This window comes from Ammospiza caudacuta, chromosome 7, assembly GCF_027887145.1.
Source record: "Ammospiza caudacuta isolate bAmmCau1 chromosome 7, bAmmCau1.pri, whole genome shotgun sequence".
Lineage (NCBI taxonomy): Eukaryota > Metazoa > Chordata > Aves > Passeriformes > Passerellidae > Ammospiza > Ammospiza caudacuta.
In genome coordinates, this window is record NC_080599.1 from 20,272,978 (window position 1) to 20,300,418 (window position 27,441).

At 48.2% G+C, this 27,441-nt stretch overlaps 2 protein-coding genes across 2 annotated transcripts; both read right to left on the minus strand.

Annotated features, from left to right (window-relative positions):
- Positions 1 to 207: 207 nt before the first annotated feature.
- ALDH9A1 (aldehyde dehydrogenase 9 family member A1) lies at positions 208 to 8,358 on the minus strand. The gene is made up of 11 exons (XM_058808157.1): positions 7,979 to 8,358; positions 7,194 to 7,339; positions 5,998 to 6,127; positions 5,591 to 5,725; positions 4,939 to 5,135; positions 4,040 to 4,180; positions 3,195 to 3,383; positions 2,188 to 2,275; positions 1,737 to 1,878; positions 1,146 to 1,258; positions 208 to 1,045 (listed from the first exon to the last, which is right to left on the minus strand). Exons 1-11 carry the CDS (start codon positions 8,169 to 8,171, stop codon positions 951 to 953), a joined length of 1,569 nt encoding a protein of 522 aa, XP_058664140.1. The 5' UTR covers positions 8,172 to 8,358; the 3' UTR covers positions 208 to 950.
- Positions 8,339 to 26,971, minus strand: TMCO1 (transmembrane and coiled-coil domains 1). Its single transcript, XM_058808158.1, has 7 exons — positions 26,839 to 26,971; positions 26,034 to 26,111; positions 22,568 to 22,627; positions 19,116 to 19,162; positions 18,450 to 18,517; positions 14,843 to 14,987; positions 8,339 to 8,655 (listed from the first exon to the last, which is right to left on the minus strand). Exons 1-7 carry the CDS (start codon positions 26,906 to 26,908, stop codon positions 8,557 to 8,559), a joined length of 567 nt encoding a protein of 188 aa, XP_058664141.1. The 5' UTR covers positions 26,909 to 26,971; the 3' UTR covers positions 8,339 to 8,556.
- Positions 26,972 to 27,441: the final 470 nt, after the last annotated feature.

The window sequence follows — 27,441 nt, forward strand, 5'->3', positions numbered from 1 at the left end:
TCTGTAGTTACAGAGGGTTTTCTTAAGAAGCTCTGCAGAATGCTAGAACTACTCTGGTTTTGTGGGACTACAGAAATCTGTCTGTCAGGCAGAGATGTTCCTTCTAGCTTTTATGATTTTAGTGATCAAAAAGCCACCTTGCAGCTCATTTAACTCATACAGCAACAACCCCATTTCTGGACCCCTCAATTAATGTCACACTGAGAATTTGTTCCAGAGTGAGTATTTATTTGATTGCTAAAAAAAGACATAAGAAAACAATTGAAGTTGTTGCTTCATCATGTGTATAAAGAACAGTAAGTTTACAGGAAGGAAGCGAGATAGCTGTCACTATTCCATGCTGGAGCTCACCCCCAGTCTTGTGTGGAGGTGATTCTCAAGGCCATGCCTGGCCCAGGCAGCATCAGCCAACTCTCCCCACAATGTTTTGTCCCACTTGTGAGTAAGGTACAGATAGAAAAAATCAAAACTTGAGGTTACCAAGGGTTTAGAGGGAATAAACAATGATGCATTTAAGGCTTTTATGGGGTTACAGAATAGACAGAGTCAGGACAGCTACAGGATATAATTGTGTCCTAGAGCTCAAACCTGCATTGATGTGGGGTCCTAAGCCAGAAGTGAAGCTGATAGAGGGTGGAAGGCAGTGGGAATCAAGGCACACAGCCTGGGAAGTCTGGCCACTGCCAAGCCTCTGGTAACACCTCTGTGGCTGCAGGAGCTGCTGCCCAAAGCCAGATTGGTGCCTCCTGCTCTGAGCCTCCCTCTGTCCAGCTGAGCTGAGCCCCGTGTGTCCAACCCCCCCTGCAGGAGCAGGGTGGTTAAACGCTGCTCCAGCTCAGCTTCCCCCTGGACACTGACAACTGTAGGTACTTTATTGCTGTGTACATGATCCACATCTCTGGCTGGCAGCAAGGAGCTGCCTGATGCTGCCCTGACAGGCCCCAGAGGCACTAAAACACCGACTCCACATCCCCCATCTCCACACAGACAGTCTTCAGCTGCGAGTAGTACTCGATGGCTGCCCGGCCGTTCTCCCTGCCAAATCCTGCAGGGAAGAGCTGCAGTGAGGACACAGCTCCAGCAATGCCAGTGGCCACACAGCCCCTGGAGCTGGCAGGTACCAGGGGAGGGCACACAGAGCTCACCTGAGGACTTGTATCCCCCAAAAGGCAGCTCCACTGGGCTGACGTTGTAGTTGTTGATGAAGCACATCCCAGCCTTGAGAGCAGCCACTACCCTGTGAGCCTTCTGGATATCCCTGCAGGAAAAGGGCAAATTCAGCTGGACCCCCTCCTTCCCTGCCAGGCAACACCCACTGCAGAAAGGCCAGCAGGGATTTTTGGAGTCCAGCCTGCCCTACTCTGCCTTTGCCTGCTCAAAGGAGGCAGCACCACTTCCCAAGGATGTTCCAAGTGCATTCAGTTCCAGAGGGCAGGACAAGGACACCAGCAATACAGAGTGGGGCAAGTAGCCAACAGCAGCACAGCAGGCTCCTGATGCATGCTGCAGGGGCAGGAAGGCAGGCAGCAGGCCAAGCCAGGCTGGGAGGAACCCAAGGGACAGCTGGGCCCACCCAGCACTTGAGGAAAAAAAGGGAGATGTGCAGTCATTTACAGATTTCCTTTTTGGCAATCCCTTGCCTCAGCTTTTCTGGAAGCCCAGGCACTGCAAGAGGAGCAGCAAATCACTGCAGTATTTCAGTCCCCAGAACGATTCCAAACACTGCCCAGTCATACCTGGTGAAGACACCACCTGCCAGGCCAAATTTAGTGGCGTTGGCTCTCTCCAGAACCTCCTCCTCCGTGTCAAAGGGCAGGATGGCCATGACAGGCCCAAAGATCTCTTCCTTCACACACGTCATGTCATCCTTGCAGTTCCCTGGAAGCATGGCAGAGCACAAGGGCTTCAGGAGGAAGAGCAGCAGCACAGCCTGTGCACTCAGCAACCCACACAGCCTTGGAGACAGCCCCCAGCATGGCAGAGCAGCAAGGCACACCCTGCACCCCAAAAGCACCAACAGCACAAATTTCCCTGCATGCAGTTCTTGGAAGCCTCAGCTCTCTCTAGGACCCCCATCCAAGTGTCCATCCACACTGGGGCCATCACAGAACCAGGTTACAAAGCTGAACTCATTTCTCAGGAGAAATCCCACAGCATCCATGGTACCATGGCTGAGATGGAGCCTACCTAGCACACAGGGCCTCATGTAGTAGCCATTCTTCAGCTTCGGGTCATCTGGCACGTACAGGTCCCCACCACACAGCACCTCTGCCCCCTGCAAAAGAGCCAAGAGAGGAAGGGATGCAGGCACATCCAGGAGCATCCTGCCCAGCTCTGGCTGGCCCTTGGCCTATCCCAGCAGGCTCTGCTCAAACATTTGTCCCCATCTTTCTTTAAGTGCCTGTTATGTACTGAAATCCTGCAATCAGGTGTACCCAGACCCTTCTTCCCTCCAGGCTAAACCACCCCAGCTCTCAGCCTTTCCTTACTTGTTTTTCCTGTACTGAGGATTCCAGAGCTTGAAGTGGTGTCTCAGCAGAGCAGGTCAGAGGGGCAGAATTCCCCCTCATCTGCTGCCCACACTGCTTTGGATGTAGCCCAGGGCACTGGGGGTTTCTGGGTGACAGCACACATGGCTGGGGCATGTCCAGCCTCTCATCCACCAGTCCCTCCTTGCAGGAAGTCCTTCCCTGCTCCATCTGCTCATCCCTCAGCCTAGATTGGTAGCAGGGGTTGCTTTGACCCAGGTGCAGCACCCTGTACTGGGCTCAAATCACCTCTCTGTCTTCCATGTGCCTTAACACAACTTCCAGGAGGATCTGTTCCATGATCTTTACACAGTCACAGCAGTGAAGCTGATGGGTCTGGAATTCCCAGGCTCTTGTCCACCCTCCTTTTAGAAAATGGGTGTTTTTCCTTCTCCGGTTGCTTGGGACTTCACCTATATCTCAAAGGTGACTTCTCAAATATCATGGAAAACGGCTCAGCAACTACATCAGCCAATTCTCTGAGGACCCAGGGATGCCTCCCAGCAGATCCCACAGACTTCTGTATCTAGTGGTCCAACACACCCACTGAGTAAACCAAAAACAACCAAATAACCCAGCTTAACTGGGAAGGCACAGGGCAGGAGGGCAGCTGGCAGTGTGTCTGTCCAACAGGAGAGACATTTCAGGGCAGCATCACAACCTCACCTGCTCCTTTGCCTGCTTGATGAAGCCCTGCACACGATTCAGGTGGGGCCGGTTGATGAGGGCTCCCATCCGCGTGTCCTCCAGAAGAGGGTCCCCAATTTTGATTTTCTGGGTGCGTTTCACCACCTCCTTTGTGAAGGTATCCAGGATCTTCCTCTCCACAAACACCCTGGTGCCATTGCAGCACACCTGGGACACAGGACAGGCAGCTCAGAATAGAAAACACAGCACTCCACAGTCCTTCCCTGCTTGGAAGAGGCTGTTGGAAAAGCTCCTTGTCCTTTGGGGACAAGGAACACAAGGAGATCACCCTGGGGCTGTGACTGCACTCAACAGTCCTTGCTGGACACCGTGGTTCTGATGCCACCAGGTGGCAAAAACGCATCAGGTCACCAGCAGCAAAGACCTTGAGCTGACTCCTGAATTCCTAGAAATTACCCTGCTGAGCAAATTTGCCAACAGGATTACACAAAACCTGCAGCACAGGGGGATATCCCGAATTTGGGAAGGACAGAAGCCTGTCCTCAGGCTCAGCACACCAGGCTGGAACCTGCTGCTCCTCCAGGGGACACCAGCACAGCTTCTCCTGAGCTGTGAGTGCCACACTGGTGCCCAGGGCACAGGAGCAGCTGTGCTGAGCTGGGTGCTTGGTGCCAGGGAAGGACAGGACACTGGCTAAGTGTGCCCTGTGGCTAAGGCACGCTCTGCTGGGACACCCTGGCTCCTTCCAGGGCATGCTTTGTGACACTGCCCAGGGAAAGGTGTGGCAGGATGGGAGCCCCAGGGCACCCCTGACTTACAGGAGGTCACAGGGTGGCCCCACCCTGCCCCACAGACACACACACCTCGCCCTGAGTCAGGAAGTTGGCCATGAGGGCTCCCTTCACAGCATTCTCCAGGTCAGCATCTGAGAAGATGATGAGGGGGGATTTGCCCCCCAGCTCCAGGGTGACTGGCTTTATCCCTTTAGCTGCCATCTCCATGATCTGAGGGGAACAAGGACACAAGAGACAAGTGATCCACTGGCCAAGGGGAGGCTGGGGGGGAGAGGCAAGAGAGACACAAAGGGCTAATCACCAACAAGAGAAGCAGCACAAAGGGCAAGATGGGCTCCCTAGATGTGGTGAGTTCAAATGAGGACAGCCACAGAGGGTCTGGGGGTACAGATAAAGCCAACAAAACCTGGAGAGGCATTTGCAGGAAGTCTCATGCTCAGTGTAAGCTGCAGGCAGCTTTAGCTGCCATCTGTCACTGCAACCCACAGGTATACACACATAGGGAGCATTCATGGGACATCTCCCCTCCTTCAACTCAGAATTTATTCCCAAAAGTCTTTCTTTTATTTTGGAATAATAAACTGAGGGTGAGAAACTCACAGAAACTATTCCCTTGCTTAAAAACAGTAGGTAGCATGCAGCTTTAGTGCTTTATAGCAGCCAGAACCACATTTTTCTAGTGCTGCTGTTTCAAGTACTCTCCTCCCAACATCAACACCCACCTGAGCAGCTCAGAGACTTCACTGCAAACAGGGGCTAAGCAAGTGAAGCTGTCCAAGGGGTTTCTCCCCCAAGCTCATGCCCAGCAGGTTAATTGGATCCCCAGCATGACCCTCTATGTGCTGCAAGCTCCTTGCCCAGCCCCAAAAATGCTGCCACACTCACAAGCCCCATGCAGAAAAGCTCAAGGAGGTATCAACTACAGACTGATTGTAGTTGATACAACCCTTGTCTCAAGGTGTCTTTACCTTCATGCCAGTTGGCACACTGCCAGTGAAAGAGATTTTGGCCACATCTGGGTGCTGGCAGAGGAGCTGGCCCGTGGCAGCCCCACCCTGCACCACGTTGAAGAGCCCCTTGGGCACTCCAGCCTCTGTGAAGATCTCTGCCAGCCTCACCACAGAAATAGGGGTGAAGGGTGAAGGCTTGAAGACCATCGCATTGCCTAAGGGAACCCAGACACAGGCGAGGTGGGGTTAACACCCAAACTGCTTCAGGGAAGAAACAACAACAATCCCCACCCCACACTCTGAGTTTGTCTCAACAGAGCCCAGAAGCTTCCCCCAGGAGAGGAGGAAACACTTTCAGTTGATCACTGCTGCTGGGGAGAGGCTGGGGGAGATGGCGCTGCTGGTCTTGCCCTGCAGACACTCCCAGAGACCTTCCCCATCTGGTACAAAGCCAAGCTATTGTGTTTTTCTGGATGCACTCCTAACCTCTCAACATCTGACATGTTCCTCCTTGCATTTCCCTTCCCTTTCTGCCAGAGGAACTGCCTGAACATTCTGCTAATCCTTCAACACTTCAAGGCAATCACAGACTTCATCCCAGAGATCACTGTGCCCCACAGGATCACTTGGCTTTGAGGAGACACTGGGGTGGGCAGAAAGGCTCCATTACCACAAGCCAAGGCGGGGCCAGACTTCCAGCAGGCAATCTGGAAAGGGTAATTCCAGGCTCCAATGCCAACACACACCCCAAGGGGTTCTCTCCGAGTGTACCCAAAGGATCCCCCTGGAAGCTGGATGTGTTCACCTGCAAAGAAACAGCCAGAGGGTAGAAAAGAGCAAAGTCCCTTCTTGTCTGGTCAGAGCCCCAGGGGTCAGGTCTGGCTTTGCCTGGGAGCAGAGACAGAGTTTTACCCCCGCAAGCTCACAGAAGGTGTGTGAGTGCTTTCAGAACCCTTCCAAGCTCTTTAGGAATGGCCCATCTCTCAGGAAAATCAGCAGCAAAGATGGCTTTGTGCCACTGGAGTTAGCAGGGAAGGTGGGACAGAGAGCAAAGAGCAAACTGCAGTAATTCCTCACCCGCCAGAGATCCTGCCAGCCCTGCGTAATACTCCAGGCACTGCCAGGATATGTCGATGTCCACTCTGGCCTCAAAGATGGATTTCCCATTGTTGATGGTCTCCATGGTGGCAATTTCCTCCCTCTGCTCCTGTGAGCAGCACAGGACAGAGATAACATGTTAGAGAAGCTGAGCAGAACACCACAAGGAGACAGCACACAAATCCCAAACGAGATCCTGCCATGAGGAACGGTCATCTCCAAAAGGGACATTCCCAACTGCTGTTTATCAATGTCCCCATGGTGACTGAGTGCAGGGCAATGTCAGAGGGAAAGCTGCAGGGGTTCACTGCTGGTCCAGTCTTGTTTAACATCCCTGTTTATCTAAAAGATGAACAAACATGAACTTAGAGAAGCCGTCTGGCAAACAATGATAGAATTCACAGAACTGAACCGGGAAGAGCAAACAGCAAGATCAGGATGGAACCAGAGGCCAGTGAAGAGGGACAAAGCAATGCAGCTGGGAGACATCCTTTAACAGAAATGTCACCCTGCTCTGGAAGTCTGGAAAAAGCAAAAGTTTGGCATAAAGGAAAGTTTTCTCATGACTTATACACACTGGGGAAGGTCTGGGTTCTTACAGATGTGTAAGAACTTGATGGAGATTAACTCTGAAGCCCAAGGACCTGTTATCTTAGAATGGAGTCTGTGTTAAACCTCACTTATGTGCATCCTCCCATGTGTATTATCTGACAGATAAAAAACCAGTACTCCTACTTTCTCTTATTGCTAGGACACATTCCAGTCATGTAACAACAGCCTCCGACAAGCCAAAAGTTCAGCCATGCCAGTTATGCAACTTCAGCTCTGAAACTGTGTGCACTGAAATTTAATCTTTGCAGCTGTTAAAAGAACCACAAAGCCTGCAAGATGCCAAATGGGCTGCTTCAGTTTTATGCTGTCTAACAGAATTCAGCTGAGAAAGCACACAGTGGCCTTGAATCCAGTGATAAGGCCAAAGCTGCAGGCACGGATGCTGACTCCAGTGATAAGAGCAAAGCCCTGCCTGAGACAGCCTCCTGTCTCTTCTGGCCAAAGGTGGGTTTTAACTCCTGAGCAACTCCTGGAGCTCCGCAAGTCCTGCTGAAGCCTCCAAGAGCCACAATAAGCCACAAGGAAGCTCAGAGACAGAACCACCCCTGTCCCTTCCAACATACCCGAATTATTCTGGCAGCCTCCAGCATCACTCGGCACCGCTCCATGCCTGACATCTGACTCCATATTTTAAAGGCAGCTTTTGCACTCTGCACAGCCAGATCAACTTCCTTCTCCCCAGAGCAGGGCAGCTTGCACAGCACACGACCTGGGCACATTTTTGAACAGGGAATAAATGAGATGGAAATCTCAGAAAAGGGGTCTAGAATGTGGTTTACTTGCACCAGACCCCAGATACTTCAGTCAAGCCAATTACACCAGGCACAGAATTTCCCACTGAAACCCACTGATTTGTAATCAAAATTCAGCCAGAGAAGAGGTGCTGCAATTCAGCTGGTTCCAATTAAAAGAGCTGACATTGCCCACAGTCGTGTTCTGGTTACTAATTACCTCCAGTTGCTACAAAATCTCTGGCTTTTCCAGATGAGTTTGTTACACTTCCACCACCCTCTTCAAGGCTCTCGTTACACATTTCCCCAGGAGGGTTAAACGCTTAGAAACGATTCTGCTGAACGCTACACACCGATAACTACAATTACATAACTACAGAGATATTTAAATCGGGGAGGTTTGCCAAAATCGGGCAGTGACAGAGCGAGAGCTGATTTCTGCACGAAGAACGATGATGGCCAAACACTGAGGCAGAGCTCCGCCACTGCAGCAGCGGTGGCCGAGGGGCAGCAGGACACCGCATATGTGACACCCGGGTGAGCTGGGGGAAGCCGAGGACACCGGGCCCTACAGGCACAGAGCTCTCCCAGCCCCCGGAGCTTTCCCCGGTCGGTACCTGTGGCCGGCTCGAACACCTCCTCCAGCTGCCCGCCGTCGGCGGGCTGGACGCGGGCTCCCGCGCGGTAGTTGAGGGGCTGCTGCACGGTGAGGGTGCCGGTGGCGGAGCTCATGGTGGCGAGGCCGGGAGCGACTGAGCGCAGCCGGGGGAGCTGGAGGAGGAGGCTGGGGAGCCGGGACTGTGCCAACATCGGCGGGATGGATCCCGTGAGGCGCCGCGGCCGGGAAGCGCCGCCTCTCCCTCAGACGCTTTTTCACCATCAGGGCCCGCCCCGCCCGGGGCGTGCCGCCCGCCAGGCAGCCGAGCCCGCTCCCCAGCACCCAATTAAGAGACGTTCTTAACATAAATTAACATGCCCATGCCGTTTATTACTCAGAAACAAAGGTCGCGCTATCTTCCGAGAGAAGTTTCTTGGTTGGATGAACGAACAACTGCTGGTGGAACGCTCGGAATGGATGATGGTGTCAACACTGCATAGCCGGGGTTCAGACGGGCGATGCCTGTTGCAGAATCCCTGCTGTCACCTCCCCAAGGCAGGCTGGTGGCACTGGCCAGGCTTCCCTGAGGGCTCTGCTTCAGGAGAACTTCCCTGCCTGAGGTGGGGGGCCAAGGAAGCCTCCTGCCTGCTTGGTGGCAGCCCGGGAGGGAGCGAGGCCGAGCATCTTCTGGATGTTCTGCAAGAACAACAAAGAGCACGGCAGGTCAGAGTGTGGCAAGCGTGAAAAATGCCAATCGTTTGTTTTTAAAATTTCCAAAGTTTAATAGTAATAAAATGGTTATGAAAATAGCAATATAATTAGTCATAATAATTTGGACAATTAGGATTAGGACAATATGAGATAATAGAAACAAAGAGTTATGGACATCCAGGTACCTTTTTCTGGGCAAAATAAGCCCGAAAAAGGACCCACGCTAACAGAGGATTAACCCTTAAAAGCAACAGCCTGTTGCATATTCATACACCTCATACATGATGCATAAATTCCATTCAAACACAGGATTCTGTCTGGTCACTGTCAGCTTCTTCCTCTCAGTCTTCAGGGCTGAGCAAGGTGGGAAGAAGTTCATTTCTTCTGATAATGGAGCAATAAATTCTCTTTCTCTGAAAGATTCAGGTGTCCTGTGGCTGCTATCTCACTGCAAGTCCTTTCTTTAGAAAAAAAGTATCCTACATAACATAGTTTCTATTTTAACCTTATGTTATAACCTAAAATTATATTTAACACACTACTTAAGAAAATTAAGACAGCATTACTTTCTAACACAACACACATAATATTCATTTTAATATTTGCAAAAAGCCAATCATAAAATATGCATTTTTCACAGCAAGTGAAACAAAGAGGAAGAAATCCCAACTCTGCTCACAGAAAATCTGGGGTTGGAAGGAACCTCTGGAGACCATCCAGTCCAACCCTCCCAGCCAAGGCAGGGTCACCTGGAGCAGGTGACACAGGAACACATCCAGATGGATTTCCAATGTCTCTGGAAAAGGAGACTCCACGCCCTCCCTGGGCAGCTGTTCCATGCTCTGCACCCTCATTGAAAGATTTTCTTCCTCATGCTGAGGTGGAATTTGTTTTTTAATTCATGGCCACTGCTCCTCATCCTGTTGCTGGGCACCACTGAAGAGTTTTGGCACCATCCTCTTGAAACCCACCTTTGAGATTTTCACATGATAAGATTCCCTCTCAGTCTTCTCTTTGGACTAAACAGGCCCAGCTCCTGTAGTCTCTCATCTTTAGAGATGTTCCAGACCCCAAATCATCTCTGTGCTGGACTCTCTCCAGCAGCGCAAGTAAAACCTCCACATTTGTTTTAACAGATTCAGGTTCTCACCCACATAATCTTAATCCATCATATACTGACCCTCTCTCCCTATGTGCTCAAACAGCTCAGCATGGAGCCAGACAAGAATGGCTGGGCCATTCCTCCCCACCTCAACAAAAGCCCCTCAACACCAAATCCGTATTTTGGACAATGATTCTTTCCCATTTCCAGCTACGCACCCCACAGTCAGCTGTCTTCACACACCCTATTTCCATAAAATCCCACTGCAATTTAACCGCAGTGCAGGCTCCCAGCAGTGCTCATGGGCAGACTCGGCAGCCCTGGGTTTTCCCAAATTCCAGAAAGCACTGCTGGTGCTGGCCCATGGCAGCTGGAGCCTCCTAATGCAGCTGGAATTTGGGACAGCAGCATGGCAACTAGAGCATGTGCCAAGTGCAAGTCAGGAGCTTAGGCCCAGAATTAACATGAATGCCTGTTAATTGGTCTGCACACAGATCAATGGGGCACTGGAGACATGCAGGACAACAGGACATATGGAGCAAACCCCAAAACCTGACTATTGGGATGACCTCATCTGCATCTGAGCAGGGTGTTTCAGTGGAAAACAACAAACAGGGGAAGAGATAATTAGCAGAGCCAGGCATAAGCCAAAAAAAAAAAAAAAATCACAGCAAAATATTTAAATGTGAATGTTTTGCTTGATTTTTGTGAAATGTCTTAAATTTCACAACAGTGCAACTCAGTTCTTTCAGTTTCATCCTTCACTGTAAGGGAGTCCAGCTCAAGATGCTGCTCCTGGGGAAAGAATAAAACAATTGTGTCCTCCTTGTGTCACCACCTGAGTGCTGGCTATGAAGACAACAAAAAGAGGAAGGATTCTCTTCAAACCTGAGTGTCCTCTCCAAAATAACTGTCAGGATAGGTCAGACAGCAAGGGCACAGAGCTCTTGAACTTTTTTTATCGTGGAAGGAGAATAAACTAAAGAAGAAAACAAGGGGAAAAAAGGAAAAAAAGGGGGGAAAATGGAGGGGGGAAAAGGGAAAGGAGGAACAAAAAGGGGGAAGAAAAGGGGGGGAAATAATCAGATAGTTTTCCAATTCCACAGTAGCTAAAATAAGATAAAATCAGGATTCATTTCAGCTGGAGATGATGAAAAGGAAGGCTTCAACCCACACACAAGGAACACAAGAAGAAGAATTACATCACGTTTAGCCCATGGCATACATAAACCAGCCCCTGCTTGATGTTCAGCAACTGAATGTGCTCGAGAGCATTAACTCCTTGCTCTGGTTCCCCCCAGTGTTTCCTGGATCAAGGCACGGACACAAAGGAGCAGCCAAGGGGCAGAGTAAGCACAGCAGAGGGTGCTGCAGAGCCAGCAGGAGAGGAGCCGGGTCCTGTCAGCTTCCAGCGGCTCACCCGCGGAGCAGAGATCCAGCAGGGATCCAGGGCACCGAGGAAGCGTGCACTGCCTCCTCCCTGCAGGGAGAAAGTGGAGAACTGTGGTGCTAAAGTTCATTCCAACTGCTTGAAGAGGAAGGGACAGTCTCCCCCTGCTCTGGAAGGCAGAAAACATCACACACCAGCTCCAAAGCATGTTTTGCTGCACAGCAATCCTGAAATCTACACCTGCAAACACCAAAGATGGGGCAGGGGCCAGCAGAAACCTTGTCACGTCTGCTGTGGGCCACGCTGGACAAGGAAATCTGCAGAGCCTGCTTCCAACACAAGCATGATCATCAGAGGAGCAGGGAGGGAAGAGTAAATATTTAGGGATCCAAATCCCTCATCTGAGCTCTTCTGATCTTTGCTCAAATGACTGAAGGAAGCACAGGAGCTGCTCTGCTGTGGTCTTCAAACCCAGAAGGGACCTCAGACAAGGCAACAAGTGGCTCCCTGCCCTAAGACCAGGCTCTGTGGGAAAGCACAGTCCTGGCAGCAGGGATGATTGCTGGCTCCCCTTCCCACATCTGGTGATTTTTTTTGCTTCTCACCAAAATGTATTCCCAAAGCAGCACCCTTTGGACAGGTACTTTGCAGATGCTGCTACTCCTGGGGATCTGCTCCTGCTCCTGCTTTGGTCTTCAAACCCAGAAGGGACCTCAGACAAGGCAGCAAGTGGCTCTCTGCCCTAAGACCAGGCTCTGTGGGAAAGCACAGTCCTGGCAGCAGGGATAACTGCTGGCTCCCCTTCCCACTGGGAATACATTTTGGTGAGAAGCAGCCTAATCTACAGCTCAGATGTGTGTGAAAAGGAAGTGAGGAGCAGCAAACAGCCCAGGAACAGCAGCACATCCCTGTTCCCAACCAGCACAGGTGAAGGCTGGGAGCTCACAACCAGGAGCAGCCACAGAGGATGTAACCCTGACACTGCAGCTCCCACCCAGCTCAGCAGTAGACTTTCCCAGCTGAAATCCCAGCAGCTCAAGGACCCTTGGAAGGCCTCTCCCAGCAGCCCTCTCTCCAAACAGGAAGGCAGGAGGAACTGGGGGACAGGATTTACGTGCCAGGGAGAGCTGGGAACAGCGCAAAGGAAGTTACTCACGGCGAGGTGACTATTTTGGGAGATGCTGGCCAGGTCACAGGCAGCAAAGCTTCCCAGTCAGTGTTTGAAGAGTTTCTCACCCCCACATGAAGAGAGTCCCTGATGCTGCTCCTGCCTGTCCCACTAATGTCACTTTAATCACCGCCCATGCAGCCTCCCCTGCATTTCCCACCAGGTTGCTGTTTTTTCACACAAAGCCGAGTTCCTGCTCTACCTCTGAGCTCCACAGGAACATCTCTCTTCCCTGTCTTTGATGCTTTCACAGGCAGCTCCCGGATTTAAGGAAAAACTGAGGCACTGTGGCCTCCTTGCTTTGTTCACAACCTTTTCCCTGATTTTTGGTACATCTGCACTCCTCCTCTTGTGTGTCAGCTGCATCAAGCCAGACACCAACTCCCACACCACTTGTCCTCCCCTGGGCCAGCACCAGTTTCAAAGCCAACCTGGCAAGATTTCCCCTTCTGCACACAGTGAAATACAAAGGCTCACAAAGCCTTCACCACCAAGGTCACTGAGAGCACCAAGTGCAAGTCTCTGGCACCATTTTAAGCCCTTAATTACTTTCTTGCCCTCTCCCCCAGCTGTCACAGCTCTGCTCTTCCCAATGCTGTTATCACCTAGGTGCTTTCAAGTGGCAATAAAGCCAAGAGCAGGATGCCAGCAGCAATCACAGCTTCAGTTCTGAGCTCTTGTGCAAACTGAGGTGTCCCTGCCCTTCCCTGGAGCAGCAAGGAGGAAGGAGCTGAGCTGCCTGACAGCTGGAGGAGTGCAGGAATTGTTAACCATGATCACGTAGATAATGCAGCACTGGGAAGATTGCAGTCTCACACCCTTCTCCAGAGCAATAAACTCACTCTCTTCCTCCACAGGGACATCATAAGGAACTCTCAAGCACAAGGGCAATTTTTTTCCAGGAGTTTATGGAAAGCACAACCCACTGCAAAGAGCTTGGCATTTCTGCCCCTCAGTTCATGGTGCTCACAAATTTCACCATATAGAACATCAGGAAATACCCAGCATTAGAATTAACCACAGGAATTATATTTTTGGACAAAACAAATGAGGGATTTTTTAGCAAAAGAATTCCCCAGTCAACCCAAATCATAATCTGCAACACTGAAAAGAAAGGACTTTCTATGTAACAGGTAACACAGAGCAGCACCAGCCAAGATTGCCTGAAGGAACAGCATCAGACCAGAATTCCAGAATTCTGGAAGGTGATCTTAAGAGCTTTCAAAGCAGCAAACCCTTCTCTACCACTGGGAAGTGAAAGTTTGTCTTGCAGCAAAGACAGTGAGGAAGGCCCTGCCTGGCCTCTGGTGAAGCTGGGCCTGCTTGGGGTGAGGGGTGAACCCCCAGATGTTCCTTTCAGCAGAAATGATGCTACAATTCATTATCTGCTTTTGGACAGGGATCTGGGATCCATTTCAGCACAAACACCCAGTACAAAGGGCTATGGGGAATTCCACCCACCAGCATGCACTTTGTGACTAAAGGAACTAAAGTTATGGAGCTGCTCCATCAAGCTCAGCCCAGCTCCTGGCATTACACACCACCTCCCTTTGCTCATCTAAGTCTAAATCCCTTAGTCTAAGTTTCCTTGGCACCCTGAGGAAAAACAACAAGGGGGTTAAGGAGAAAAGCAGCAAGAATTCAGGAAGTGAATCAAAGAAAAGGGAAATATGAATACATAAGTGAAGGTGATTTGCAGCCACTTGCACCAGCATTCATCCAGAGTACATTAACCTATCCCCAGCACCCTGTGGGGAAAGTGGAAAACAAAACAGACTTCCTGTGGCACTGAGAAGGTCCTCCTGTCCTCCCCAGCCATTCTGCCACTTGAGCTGCCAGTGAACCCTCCTGAACAGGTCCCTTATCCTCATCCTCTTCCAAAAGGTGGGACTATGGAGCTTTGCTGGAGAGCTCTGTGGAGCCTGCTCTTGGCTACCATACCTGACCCCTGTCTGTGCCATGTCCCTAATGCTGGGAGAGACTTGACACCAAAGGTACAGTTCTTAAAATTCTGAAAAAAATCAGGCAGCCAGCAAAAATAGGAAGGACAAACCCAAGAGAGCAGCTTTAACTCTTTCCTCACTTTTCTAGCAACTTTATGGACTGCTGAAACTTTTACAGAGCTGCAAGCCCCCTAGAAAGTTCCCCCTAAAGATGCTGCTGTTTGTAAAGATGCACATATTGCTGTAAAAGTTGTAATTACTAAGGAGCAGGATTTAGATCAGCTTCTGATGGACACAATCTCTTGGTATGGCAATCCACAAAGTTATCACACAGCTCAGGAATTCATTTCTGCCAACTCTGTCCTAGAGCCCTGGTGCAAGTCTCCAGCCAATCTTCCAGGCCCATCCAGGACAGCAATTTTAATGATCCCAACCTAGAACTGCTTGGAATATGAGGCACAGGAATGAAAACAAACACAGAAACCACACGCAGATCCAAGATTACACGTGCACTACTCCTCTTCCTGGATGGGGATAAGCCTTCCCTGCTCCAGGGAAAGTGTACTCACCTGTCTGATTGACATGGTGCAGAGAATGTAGAGGAAGATAAAGGAGCAGTCGGTGTAATCCTCACCCAGCAGGTTGCGGTGGGAGAGACCTTGGATGTACGACAGGGGGATAAATGGAAGCTTTGCCACCACTCGGCCATCAAATCTGGAAAAGAGAGCACTGGATCACCACTGGAGACAGCAAAGAGCTTTGGGATATGGGAAGAACAAGTGAGCACCTTCAACAGGCCACCAGAGCAGGTAAGGCAACAGGGAAGGCTGAAAGGCTTTGCTGCCTTCTCCAGCCCCTCTCCATACACTGCACCAAGGAGTGTCGCAGACATCTTTTATGAAAAATCCTTTCTTTAAGATTTTTCCTCCTGAGAAGCTGAGAAGCCTCAAGAACAAAATGTGAACATTGATTATCTGCTGCTGTAGAATGCAACAAGTAGATTTTTGATTGGCCCATGTTGGATGTTTCTAATTAATGGCCAGTCAGCCCAGCTGGCTCGGATAGAGAGCCGAGCCACAAACCTTTGTTATCATCCTTGCCTATTCTATTCTTAGCCAGCCTTCTGAAAAAAACCTTTCTTCTATTATTTTAGCATAGTTTGAATGTAATATATATCACAAAATAATAAATCAAACCTTCTGAAACATGGAGTCAGATCCTGGTCTCTTCCCTCAACCCGAGACCCCTGTGACCACCGTCACACAAGGAGGATAAAGACATCTCTCTCTCCAAGCCCTCCACAGGGTAGGATTCCCTCAGGAACACTTTTACCATAATCAAAGTGTTTCCTAGTGATTGAAGTGATCAGCTGGACAAGCTGCTGCTTCATGAAATCTTGGTGTTTTGCAGTTTTCTGGTGCATTTTATTTCCAAGTCAGATTTAGCAGATCACTTCCCAGAGCACAGTCAGCACTTCAATAAAAGATGAATGACTGTCACCCCGCTGTACTGCAGTTACTGCCACAAGACAGACCCTCTGCTTCAAGCAAAACAGCATTTTTTAAACCAGAGCATAAATCAAAGACACCTTTTCCTTCCCTGGAGCAGCTGTGCTCCTCAGGATGCACAGGAGAGCCATCAAGGAGCACTTGATAGCCCCAGTTTGTCTGCATTAGCTGTGGAGATGAAGGCAGTGCAGGGACAGGATGATGCTGCATATTCCCAGCACATACCCTACTCCTGGAATCCCTCCAGGCCCACATTCCAGGGCATCAGGCAGAGTGTGAATTTTGGCCAGTTAGCAAAGATTTCTCCCAAGCCAGACCAGTCAACCCAATCTTTTGATGTAGATGTGTATGATGCCTCATCAGCATGTGCACATTTGGATGTTATTTTCTCTGCATGTGCTGATTTTCGAACAGGTGTTTCTTGTTTCAAGAGATCCTAAATGAGCTTTCTTTCCTGTGGAGATGCATTCACACAGCCACAGCTCAAACACACGCCAACTTTGTTTACATCTCACAGGCAGTTTGGCAAAAGAGCTCAGAACGGATGTTTATCTCCCTGGAACATCCCCCAGTGGCTTAAAATTCTGCGTTATTCCTGCTGGGAGAATGACAAGTACTTCAGCAGTAGCACCCTCAGGTACCTGCTTTTAATTCCAGCAGGTTTTCACAGTTATTAAGAGGTACCAGAATGCACAACTCTTAGAGTAAGGCAGGGGAGTGATTGTATGAAAAAGTTCCTGGCAAGAGAAAATTGAGACACACAGAAGGTAATTTCTGCCCCAGGTGAAATCCCTGGTAGCTTGGAGGCCACTGCTGCTGCAGATCTCAGTGACATAATGAACCTTTTAAACAACAACAGTCCCTCAGCTGTTTGTCTTGGGCACAGCATTCTGCTCTTTGGGTTTAAACCAGCCCTGCTGACATTTCCAACCTGCTGCCACTCCAGGAATGACAGGGGAAACCATCCCAGTGATTTCCAGTTTGGCTAAGGGGACACCTGGCAATGAGGTGAGGTGCTCAGACAGAGCACAGCATCTGCACAGTACCTGTCCAAAGGGTGCTGCCTGCACACAATTCCTGCTCCTTTTTTCCCAGCAGCCATGAACTCATTCAAGAACAGGAAAAGCAGCAAACGTGGCCACAGCCATTGCAGGTGTCAGCCACCCTTTTCCTCCTTTTCCTCCCACACCCATAAGTGCCTCCATGAATACTCCTGCTGCCCACACTGCCTCTAAGGAAAGAGGCAGTTAAATAAAAGATAGGCCCCAAGGCAGACATCATCTGCTCAGCAGCATGTGGGCAGGAATCCTCTAAAGAGGAACAAGACAAGTAAACTTGGTAGAAGTTTATTTTTTTTTAATATCTATGAAAGAAGGAACAATATAGAATTTAACCCAAATCAACCCCTTCCTAAAGTTCTTAACAAACTTACAGTTCTGTAGTACTTGTTAGCCACAGAATACTCAGAGGAACTGCTTCTTCCCCCTCTAGGAAAGAGGGCACAGTGGGGTAAAGCATTTTTAGTTTGTTTTTCAGTCTGCTTTAGGGGCAGGTGTTGGTGTTTGTATTGTACCCAAAGAGCAAGGCAAGCACTTGGAAGTCTCAAGTGCAACCCTACAAATGCCCCCTCAGACCCCTCATTGCTCATGATGCACCTCCAGCCCTGCAGTGAAATGAGACATCACTGACTCAAGACTGAGCCCAAACTTTAACATACTCCAGTGCTGGGCTGCTTTGCTCTGCTCAGAATGCTGAAGTCTGACTAAGCTGAACAAATAAAGGATCCACACAGTGGCACTTCTGTTATTATGTTACTCCATGTTTGCAATTTATCCACCCACAGATCTCCAGTAAAATAACAATTGACTGTATCCTGGGGGCTGCCAGCACAGAAGCCAAAGGCTTTGGTGCCCAAGAATGTAAATTCCTGTTTGCAGGGCAAGGATATTTCCCAAATATCAAGCAGTCTCCTAAAGGTTATCCTAACAATATTCATGTCATCTTCAGATTTAACAGCCAACAGTTCATATTTCAAGTAAATCAAGGTTTAAAAGCCAAGCACAGCCTTTCAGATTTGCATATTTGAAACAAAGCTGTCTATAACTGTGCAAACCAGTTTGAGGTTTCTTGTCTGTTTGTTTTTTTTAAACTACACCCTTCCCAGGTCACTTTTAAAACAAATTAAGCTTGGAGCCCATGCCTGGACCTGTTTATATCTGGACTCTTCCTCAAGTAGGGCAACAACAAACTCAGCAATTACAGCTCATTTCTAAGGGCAAGGGAGCTGACCCAGTTTTGTTTGCAAGAGCACTCTTTGGTCACACCATCACAGCAAAGCCAAAGCAGCTGAAGACTGAAGATGTTTGCCTGACATGCACCAAACTTGCCCTAATCAGGTTGTTCCCATGCAGAAAAGATATTAAAGCTGTGTCTAGACTGAAGGCAATTTGTTCAGTTTGGTTGTGCTCAGTACTCAATGTTCCCCTTAGAGCAGAAAATGTGTGTGATGACCAAACCACCACTTCTCCAGATGAAATATGGATCCATTTATTTATTTGTGGTTCTTAGCTGGACAATGTCACTCTTAACATTTCAAGTGATGAAGGGAAGGTGGAAAATATGTTCACCATAAAAATTTCAGAAAACAATGCAGGAAGCTGATACTTACATGGAGTTGAACATTCCCATCAAGGCAGTGAAGCAGAAGCCAATGGCAAACATGGATTTCATCCGAACCTGTGAGTAAAAATTCAGAGAGATTCAAAACAACAGGCCCACACTGAGGTCTTATGATATCACACCCTTAAAAACAGGCTTTGTACAGATCACTGAAATCAACAGGGGAAAAGGATGGCCCAGGACACAGAGGGGTTGTGAAAATGACTGGAGAAATCCTCAAGAGACTTGGTACAAAGGCAGCCACTGATGGGAGGTGCTACTGCAGGGAGAGAAAACCAACAAGTGCTCAAGAATTGTCCTGTCATCTTCCCCAGGCTGGTTTTATTTTTTCCTTAAGCCTATAAAACTCACCAGGGGGATTCCCAGGGGACTCCCAGCAGAGGAATCATTACAGGGACCAAAGCTTTAGGAAGCCACAAAAATTAATTCTACTTTGAAAATCATCATGGAGACTTCTAAAGATGGAAATAGCTAAGGTTTGGCCTGAGATGAGGCACTAACTCTGTGGCTCAAAATAAAATCTCTAGTTATCAGAGAAAATCCAGAAGGACCTTTCTAGAGGAAAAGCAGCTTTCTTTGCCAATTGAACAAAATCTTTCTGTTGGGAAACTGACTGAATCTCCAGCAGTTGGGAACTGGCTTTAAATGTTCATACCATTGACAAGTCCCTGTTGTTATTCTTCAGTTTCTCTTCTTGTCTCTCTGGAAAGACAAAACCAACAGTTATAATCAGTTATGTCAACCTAGAAACCAGAGTGTTTTCATTTCCAGGAAAACTTAACCTCTTTGGCTCTCCAAACAAATAACACTTCCAAAATCAACTCCAGCTCTCTTTGCCAGACAGTAGAAAGTGAAAAACTGCACATAGCCAACTGCTTCTCCAGCACAGCAACATGCAGCAAGTCAGGCACAAAGAGAGGAGGTGGCTGGAATCACACATTCAGCATTTTTGAAAGAAATGCACCCAAAGTCAGATTTGCTAACTCAACCAACTCACTCAGGAGCATGAGCACTGCTGCCAGGAAACAAAAACAGTGCTCCTCTAGCACAGTTCCCAAAGGGAGCAGTGATCAATTTGCTGCACACCAGCATAAATACATCAAATAAATAAGGATTTCCTTCTGGAGGTCTCCAAAGGGAAAACCATGCACAGAGCTGGGAGCTGCACCTCAGCAATGCCAAAATCCTGCTGGTCTTAGTAATGAATTTTGCACTCTTCTCACACCTAGGAGATTCTCCAAAGAGGAAAGAGATTTCCTACATGAAATTCAGTAATGAGTGTATTACTGGGCTTTGCAGGAAATATTATGGAAATTTAGTCTGTCCTTAAATCACCACAGACTTCAAAGACACTCAGATTTTCAAGAGAGCATTTTCCATGTTCCTCACTGGAGGGCTGCTCTGGCCTTCAGCATCATCCACTATCTGTCACCTTTCCTGTCCCTTGTCTCCATCATGCCTTGGATGGATCCAGAGGAGCTGGGAAGCAACAGCCAGCTGAAATAAGGATGTGGATAATGAAGGAATACCCAAAGAACAGCATCAGTGAAGAGGGGAGGATGCAGGACTGCCAAGGCCTATCCAGCATGGGAATTTTGAGGGATCCTCACTGAAGTTTCAGTACCAGAAACTTTCAGTATCAGAAATTTTCAGTACCACACCTCAGAAACTCCAAAATTTCTCTCCCAAGCCCCTGCCAAGCACAGGGATTCACAGATTCTGTTATGAAAAGCAACAGTAGCACCCCTACCCAACTCCTCAGAAGCCTCTTTGCTATTTCCACTTGCTCCTAACTACAAACCACCCCCTCTGGCAGGAACCTTTCAGACACCTGTTTCCTGAGCAAGGTAGAAAGTTGTGTCCTTGGACATTTCAGCAAGCACAGGCCAGCTCTTCAGGAATCACATTTGGCACAAATACTTGTTTTTTCCCCTCTGCTGCATAATTAACCATCTATTTAGGTGGGTTAAAGGTTACAGGGAGGAAAGAACACAGCTCTGATTGCTCAATATACCTGACCTGGCTCTCACCTATTTCTACAGATTCAAAGTGAACACATTCTGGGTGATCTACCAACTTACATCAATGGTCTGTTCCTCCCCAAATCACACATCAGCACTTTGCTGGGTAGTTTACAGTTGGGAAAAGGCACAGAGAAAGAGGACTGGTTAACCAGCAGCTCCCTGGAGTCCAAAATCATCTTACTCTGCTAATTGGAACACAAACCATGAGGATACAGGGCTAGAGATTTGCCAGGACTGGGGATTTTTGTTTTATTTTGTTTTAGTTTTGCTGTCCATCCAGCACTGGTGTGCACTCCTGGGAATCTCTGTCTTTTCTTCCAGAAGCACATGGATACAGAAAGCAGTAGCAAGGTTTAAGCTAACAAATCATCCCTTTAAACTCAAATGACAGAAGGCAAAACCAGTGCAAAAGGTGTCCTGTTCCAGCAGTGCCCAAAAATGTGACAATGCATTCATTTTAGCTAAAAATAAAGGTTTTTATGTAGGAAACACCAAATGAAACCTTCCCAAGCTACTTTCCCCCTACATCCTTGTGCACAGGCATGATTCATCCCTTATGAAACCAAGTAGTATCATCCACACACCTCCTGTCTTATTCTGTGTGCAGAACAGATGGCAACTGAGGCAGGTCTGTACCACAGCTGTTACTTATCCATAAAGCCTCAGCTCAATATTTACTTTTTGTTAACTAAAATGGTAGAACTTGGAAGAACTCCAGCACAAGTAGATTTGCTGTGACAACAATGCCCCATCTTGCAGAATGATTTGACATCCAGTAAGTTACTGAGATCAGAGATTTCAACTTAACAGCTCTGAGTCATTTTCTGGAAGTCCAGTGTGACATTTAGGGTCTGGTTTTTCAGGAACACCAAGAATTCATCTTTGCCTGAACACAAATGAAATACTGAAGTTATGCACACTTGTTAAAAAAAAAAGAGAAAAAAAAAATCAGTGTCAGAATCTTAGGCTTGGCCAGCAAGCATCACAGCAAACAAAATCAGTGGTCATTTCCTAAGTTCTGATCTTTGTCCCTTTGTGCTTTGTTTTCCATCTGCAAAACAAGATTATTTCAGTGTATAAAAACTGGTGGAGCATCTGAAGTCCTCCGATTCTACTGTTTATTGGTTTAGGCCAAGCACAAGTCAAATATTGTCTGCTAGGAACACAGCTTGGATGGTGCCCTGCAAAAAAGTCATTGTCACACTTTCTTTATTTAATGTTATCTGCAGTTGTTGCACATGGTCACTTTCAAAGCTGCCTTTTCCACCAAGCAGTGTTCATCCCACGCAGGGATTAGTCAAGATTAAGAAGTGAAATGCACAAGAGGAAGCATTTTGGCTCCTGTCCCTTTAGGAATCTAACGACAACAGGTTTTCTACCTAGGAAGAGCTGTTTGAAGATGTGTTTATAATTCCCAAGCTTTGTACAGATCAAATGACTAATCCAGCTACCTGGTGCTACAGAGGAATGAGGAAACCAACTCCCAGGAGCTCTCAAAAGTGTTCCTGCCACAATCTCTGTAATAACTGAACTGAGCTTTGCTGCACGTTGCGAGTCCTGCAGACGGCAGATCCTCCTAAAACCTTTCAACATCTCTTCACTCTGGTCTTGCTTGGGTCAATACTTACCCTAACCCTGAAAGAATTCAGCTTACTGACAATGAAAAAGAATGGAAAAATAAATCACTGCCTAAAATTGAGCAAAACTGATTTATCAAGATTGAAATTAATCTAAGCATGGTTATAGTTAACATGACCATCTTCAGCTCTAAAATGTACAAATGGGGGGGGGGGGAAATCATAATTTGAGTCCTACAGCTACAGCACTGCAGCAAAGACTTTGACAGCTGAAGTTAGTAACAGCCATAGATATCAAGGCTAAAATGGAAGGAAAAGTCAGGGAGCTCAGCAAGAGGTGCTGCTCCTCCCAGTGATCTGACCAAAACCATCAGGAGGCAGGCTGGCTGGCTCTCTCCTGCCTTGCAAGAGTAAGGCAAATGAATAAACAGCCTTGAAAGGAAGGAAAGGATAATCACTTCCATCAGTTTCTCAACTTTTCACCATTCTTGAGGTGCCAGTCTTACCTATCTTCTTTTTCTGCTGTCGGCCTGCTGATTCAGTTATGGTTTCCTTCTTCTTTTCCACTGCAAAATGAAAAGATCCTCCATCATTTCTGCACAGTGATACCACCAACAGAACATTTTAGTCCTCTGCAGAACAGGGGCACAAAAAACAGCTAAATACGACTGATAACATGGTCAGAATCAAGAAGTTATCAACTACCTACACCAATCACTTTTTAATTTAAAAAAAAAATCAAAACCCTGGATAAGATACAAACATATTTAAGAGTTAATTTTTAATTCTGTCAAGAGCCCATGGCACTGTGGACAGAGCAGTCTGGGGACAAATTTGGCTCAAGCCACCCTTGCTGATTTGTCATTAGCATCAGACAGTACTTTTGATTCAGCAAGTGGGATGAAAAGAGCTTTGTGGCAAGCTCTGCTCCTGATTATCTGCAGTGGGAAGCAGAATACAGCAAAATCTGTGTTCTCCTACATCCCTTCTTCACAGGCAGGCATTCTCAGGGGAAATGCTGTCCAAGCAGGCAGCCACAGCCTCTCCATTCTTCAATTCATTAGCACTGAAGCATTTCCAATATTTTAAAGCAGAAGCCTAAGGGCAAAGGTACTAAAACCCCACATGAGACATGCACCAACCACCACTGCAGCAAGGCAGGCCAGCAGAGCCAGCACAGAGACATGGAACACAGCAAATGTGCTGCAAAGGAGGTTCTGGGACAGCAAAAAGGGCTTTTCCAGGAAGAAAGAGATACTTTTATTCAAGATCTATAATAAGAGTACTCCAGAATGCAAGGATGATGAAGCATGACCATGTTCTAACAACTTTTTTTACTTTAAACTCAGTGTATTTATGCAAAGTGCAGGTACCATATCTGTCACAGACACCTTTTATGGAAAATCCTTTCCTTAGGAAATTTCCTCCTGAGAAGCAGAGAGGCCTCAGGAATAACATGTAAACATTGGTTATCTGCTGCTGTGGAATGCAACAGGTGCATCTGTGATTGGTCTCGTGGTTGTTTCTAATTAATGGCCAACCACAGTCAGCTGGCTCAGACAGAGAGCTGAGCCACAAACCTTTGTTATCATTCTTTCTTTTTCTATTCTCAGCTAGCCTTCTGATCAAACCTTTTCTTCTATTCTTTTAGTATAGTTTTAATATAATACATATCATAAAATAATAAATGAAGCCTTCTGAAACATGAGTCAGACCCTCATCTCTTCCCTCACCCTAAAACCCCTGTGAACACTGTAACAGCATATCCCAAACAAGAGCCTGGGCTCAGTGTGAGCTCACAAACACCTGAGTGCTGGGGCTGCCCTCCCTCATGGAGTACCAGCTCAGCACAGCCCTGATTTCACAGCCCAGGGGAAATGAAGCCAGCCAACCTTCCAAGCCACACCAGGATGTGCAGAGCTGCCTTAGGAACGCCTGTGAGTCAGTCACAACTGCTGAAAAAATCACAGCAGCCCAGACAAGCCACCTCAACATCATCCCTCCATGGCAACAGAGTGAGAAACAATTGCTGTTCCCAAGGAACGAGAGGAGCTCTGGTGGGCAGGGAGGCAAACAGGGAGCTTGAGTCCCCAGGGAATACTGGAGAGGTGTCAGATGCCACAATGCACTCACAGAATGGTGTGTCCATAACCTTCCCTGTGTCAAATCCAGCTGGGAACCCCATCCTGCCCTGTGCACATCACCCCACAGCCCCAGCTCTAAACCCTAGGCAGTGCTGCTAAAACTCATGCCAAGCCCCAGGAGCTCCCAGCCCCAATTCCCATGGGAACATCCACACCAACAAATCAGAAATTCCAGGGACAGCTTTCAGCCCTGTCCATTTAGCCCTACATTCACCCAGAACCATCCCTGCAGCAGCCTCAGGCAGGGCTGAGCCTCTCCCGAGGAAGGAGAGGACAGGAAGAGATGAAATTAAGGAGTAACAATGTCTGCTCAAGCACACTGGCCAGCCCCTTTGTTTTTGCAAATCCCAAGGATCTGCTAGGGCTCTCACGGGAGAGCTTAAAGGTCTCAAATGTGTTTTTTCCTGTTTCAGATGTGTTAGATAACAGCTGAAAGGTGTGGCTCAAGTGGTCCACTTGGCAAGCTGTAAACCCTCAGGTCAGCCAGCTGTCCTCAGCACAAGAGAGGAAGGGAAAAAAGCAAAGCTGAATTTTTACTGACTCCTGATTCAGCTTCATCTTTTTTGTTGTTGTTGTTGTTGTTGGGGGTGGGGAATCAAACAAGGAGCTCAGAAATTAATTGAGACACATGAACCCTTCATCACTCCCTTCACAGATGACAGCCTAGACACCAGGAGAGCTATAAAAGCAAACAGCATTAAACCCTTTCAGCACTCATTAAACCCCAGAGATTAAGCCCTGCTAACTGCTTTTGGAGCTGAGCAGCACAAACACAAGGGGACACTAAATCTGCAGCTGGCTTTCAACTCCTTCTCTAAGTTGCTCTTCTGGGGCTCATTCCATCCCACACACAGGAGCAGTGGGATTCAAGTGAGGCAGGCAGGGATGCCATCCTCATCTGCTCCTGCTGTGGTGACAAAAACCCCCAAAAATGTGGGAGCTGTGACACAAACACGACTGCACTCCAACTCCTGGGTTCAAACTGCCCAGGGGAATGTGAAACAAGCTGGGCTGCAAAAGCAACGTGGGATAATGTTGTTCTCCCAGCATTAAAAGCACTGACACCACCATGATTTATCTGTAAGGTAAAACCAGCTCTGCTTTGGCCCCAGCTGTCCTGTGCTGTCTCTCACTGCTGCAACTTGGGCAGGGTGCACACAGCTGAGGCTAAAAGGTCAGAATTTCTCTGAATCTGAAACTTGGCTTCTGATACAGACAGACTTCATGCTCCTATTCACCATTTCTCTCAATATTTGATGCAGATCTGACTGCTCACCCTCAGCTCCCCTCTCCCCTCACACTTTGTTTACCTCCTCTCTGTGGAATGAACTTATTCCCTAATATTTCCTAACCTATTTGCTTCCAGTTTACATTAGGATAATTTGGTTTTCCATCAGCTGATTGCTCAGACCTTTCTACAATGGCTTTGTCCTTACTCATCCCCCACCATCAATCACCACTTTTAACCTTTACATAAAATGCTTTTTCCTCATGGTATTCATTATTCAACCCTAATTTTTTTTCTTTCTACAGACCTCAGATTCTCCTCTTTGCCCCTGAAAGGCAGAAATTGCATTTTTGAACATTTCAGACATTGCGAATGTATTTCAGACATTTTGAATGTATTTCAAACATTTATTTCAGACACTGGCTGCTGATGTGCATAAAAAAAGATACCAGGACCAATTTTTTACTTCCTCCTGTTCTCCACTGACAGGAGAGGCAATTTACACAAGGGAAAAGGTCTTTGGCTGAGCTTCTTCCAGCAAAAAAAAAAAAAAAACAAACCAGAATTAAGGACAGAAACAAGCCCCTGGTGAGTACTTACATTTCTTGCTCTGCTTTTCCACTTCAGCCTTTAACCTCTTGTATTTGTCTGTGCGATAGACCAGCACCCAGGTTATACCTGAAACAAACACTCAGCCAGGAGCCAGGCAGGCAAAAACCTCCTGCAGCAACGCTGGTGGCAAGGAGCAAACCCTGCAGCAATTAAATTTATGTTTACAAAACCCCTGTGCTGTCAGAACCAAGATAAAGGAGCACAAAGCAGCAGCAAACTGCACCATGCCTTCCCTTCAAATCCCCATTCCAAGTGCTATGTGAAATGGAATGGGGAAATAAACCATGAAAGGAGCTGTAGGTGTAAAACAGAAACGAGTTTTTATTTGTATTGATAAACCTGTTTTGGCGGTGTGGGATGAATTTAGGGACAGGGGTTAGAAGGGGAATTTAAGGATACGGCACAACACCAGAAACGGGACCTGGGACTTGTGACTACCCCAAAAGACACTTACGCGGCACTTCCCTAAAAATCTGCCCCTGTTTCAGCCACTGACATAAAAACAACCTTTTCCAGCAGCTGAAGCCACCATCACTGCCAGGGCAGGCGATTCCCTCACACCCTTCCCATAACAGCTATGGAGGAACCATTCCGTCCCTTTTCACCTTCCAACAGCCTCCCTCCCTCCCTCCCTCCTGCAGGGAGCAACCCCAGCTCCCAGCGCTCCGCACCGCAGCTCAGCGCTGACCGGGGCCATTCCCCGCCAGCCCCGGCTGACCCCGAGCCCCGTTCCACAGCCTCCCTCCCCTTGCCGCGCTGCCGGCAGCTGCCGGCCCTGCCCCGCCCGGCTCACCCTCGGCCAGCAGCGCGGTGCAGACGGAGATGAACACGATGAGGAGGGTGTCGGCGAACATGGTGCTCATGGTGCTGCCGCCGCCCCCGACCCGGTAACGGCGCGGCGCACCAGGAAGTGCACCCGCCACCCGGAAGCTGCGGCCCCTCGTTGCTTAGCAACGCCCGGAAGCGACCACCTGCACTTCCGGCTGGCGCCGCCGGCTCCGCGAGAAGCCGCGGGAAAGGTGAAGGGCGGGGAATGCGCGGCGGGCGCTGCTCTGATTGGGCGAGGCGGCTGTCAATCTGCCGGTGGCGGCGGTGGCCCCCCCCCCCCCCCCAGCGGCGCTGTGGGAGGCTCGTTGTCATGCCATTGTGAAAAACACCAATCATTGTTTTTAAAATTTCCAAAGTTTAATAGTAATAAAATGGTTATGAAAGTAGTAATATAATTAGAGTAATGATAATTTGGACAATTTGAATTAGGACAATATGAGACAAAAGAGAGAAAGAGTTATGGACAGTTGGGGTACCTTTTTCTGGGCAAAATAAGCCCGAAAACGGACCCACGTTAACAGAGGATTAACCCTTAAAAGCAACAGCCTGTTGCATATTCATACACCTC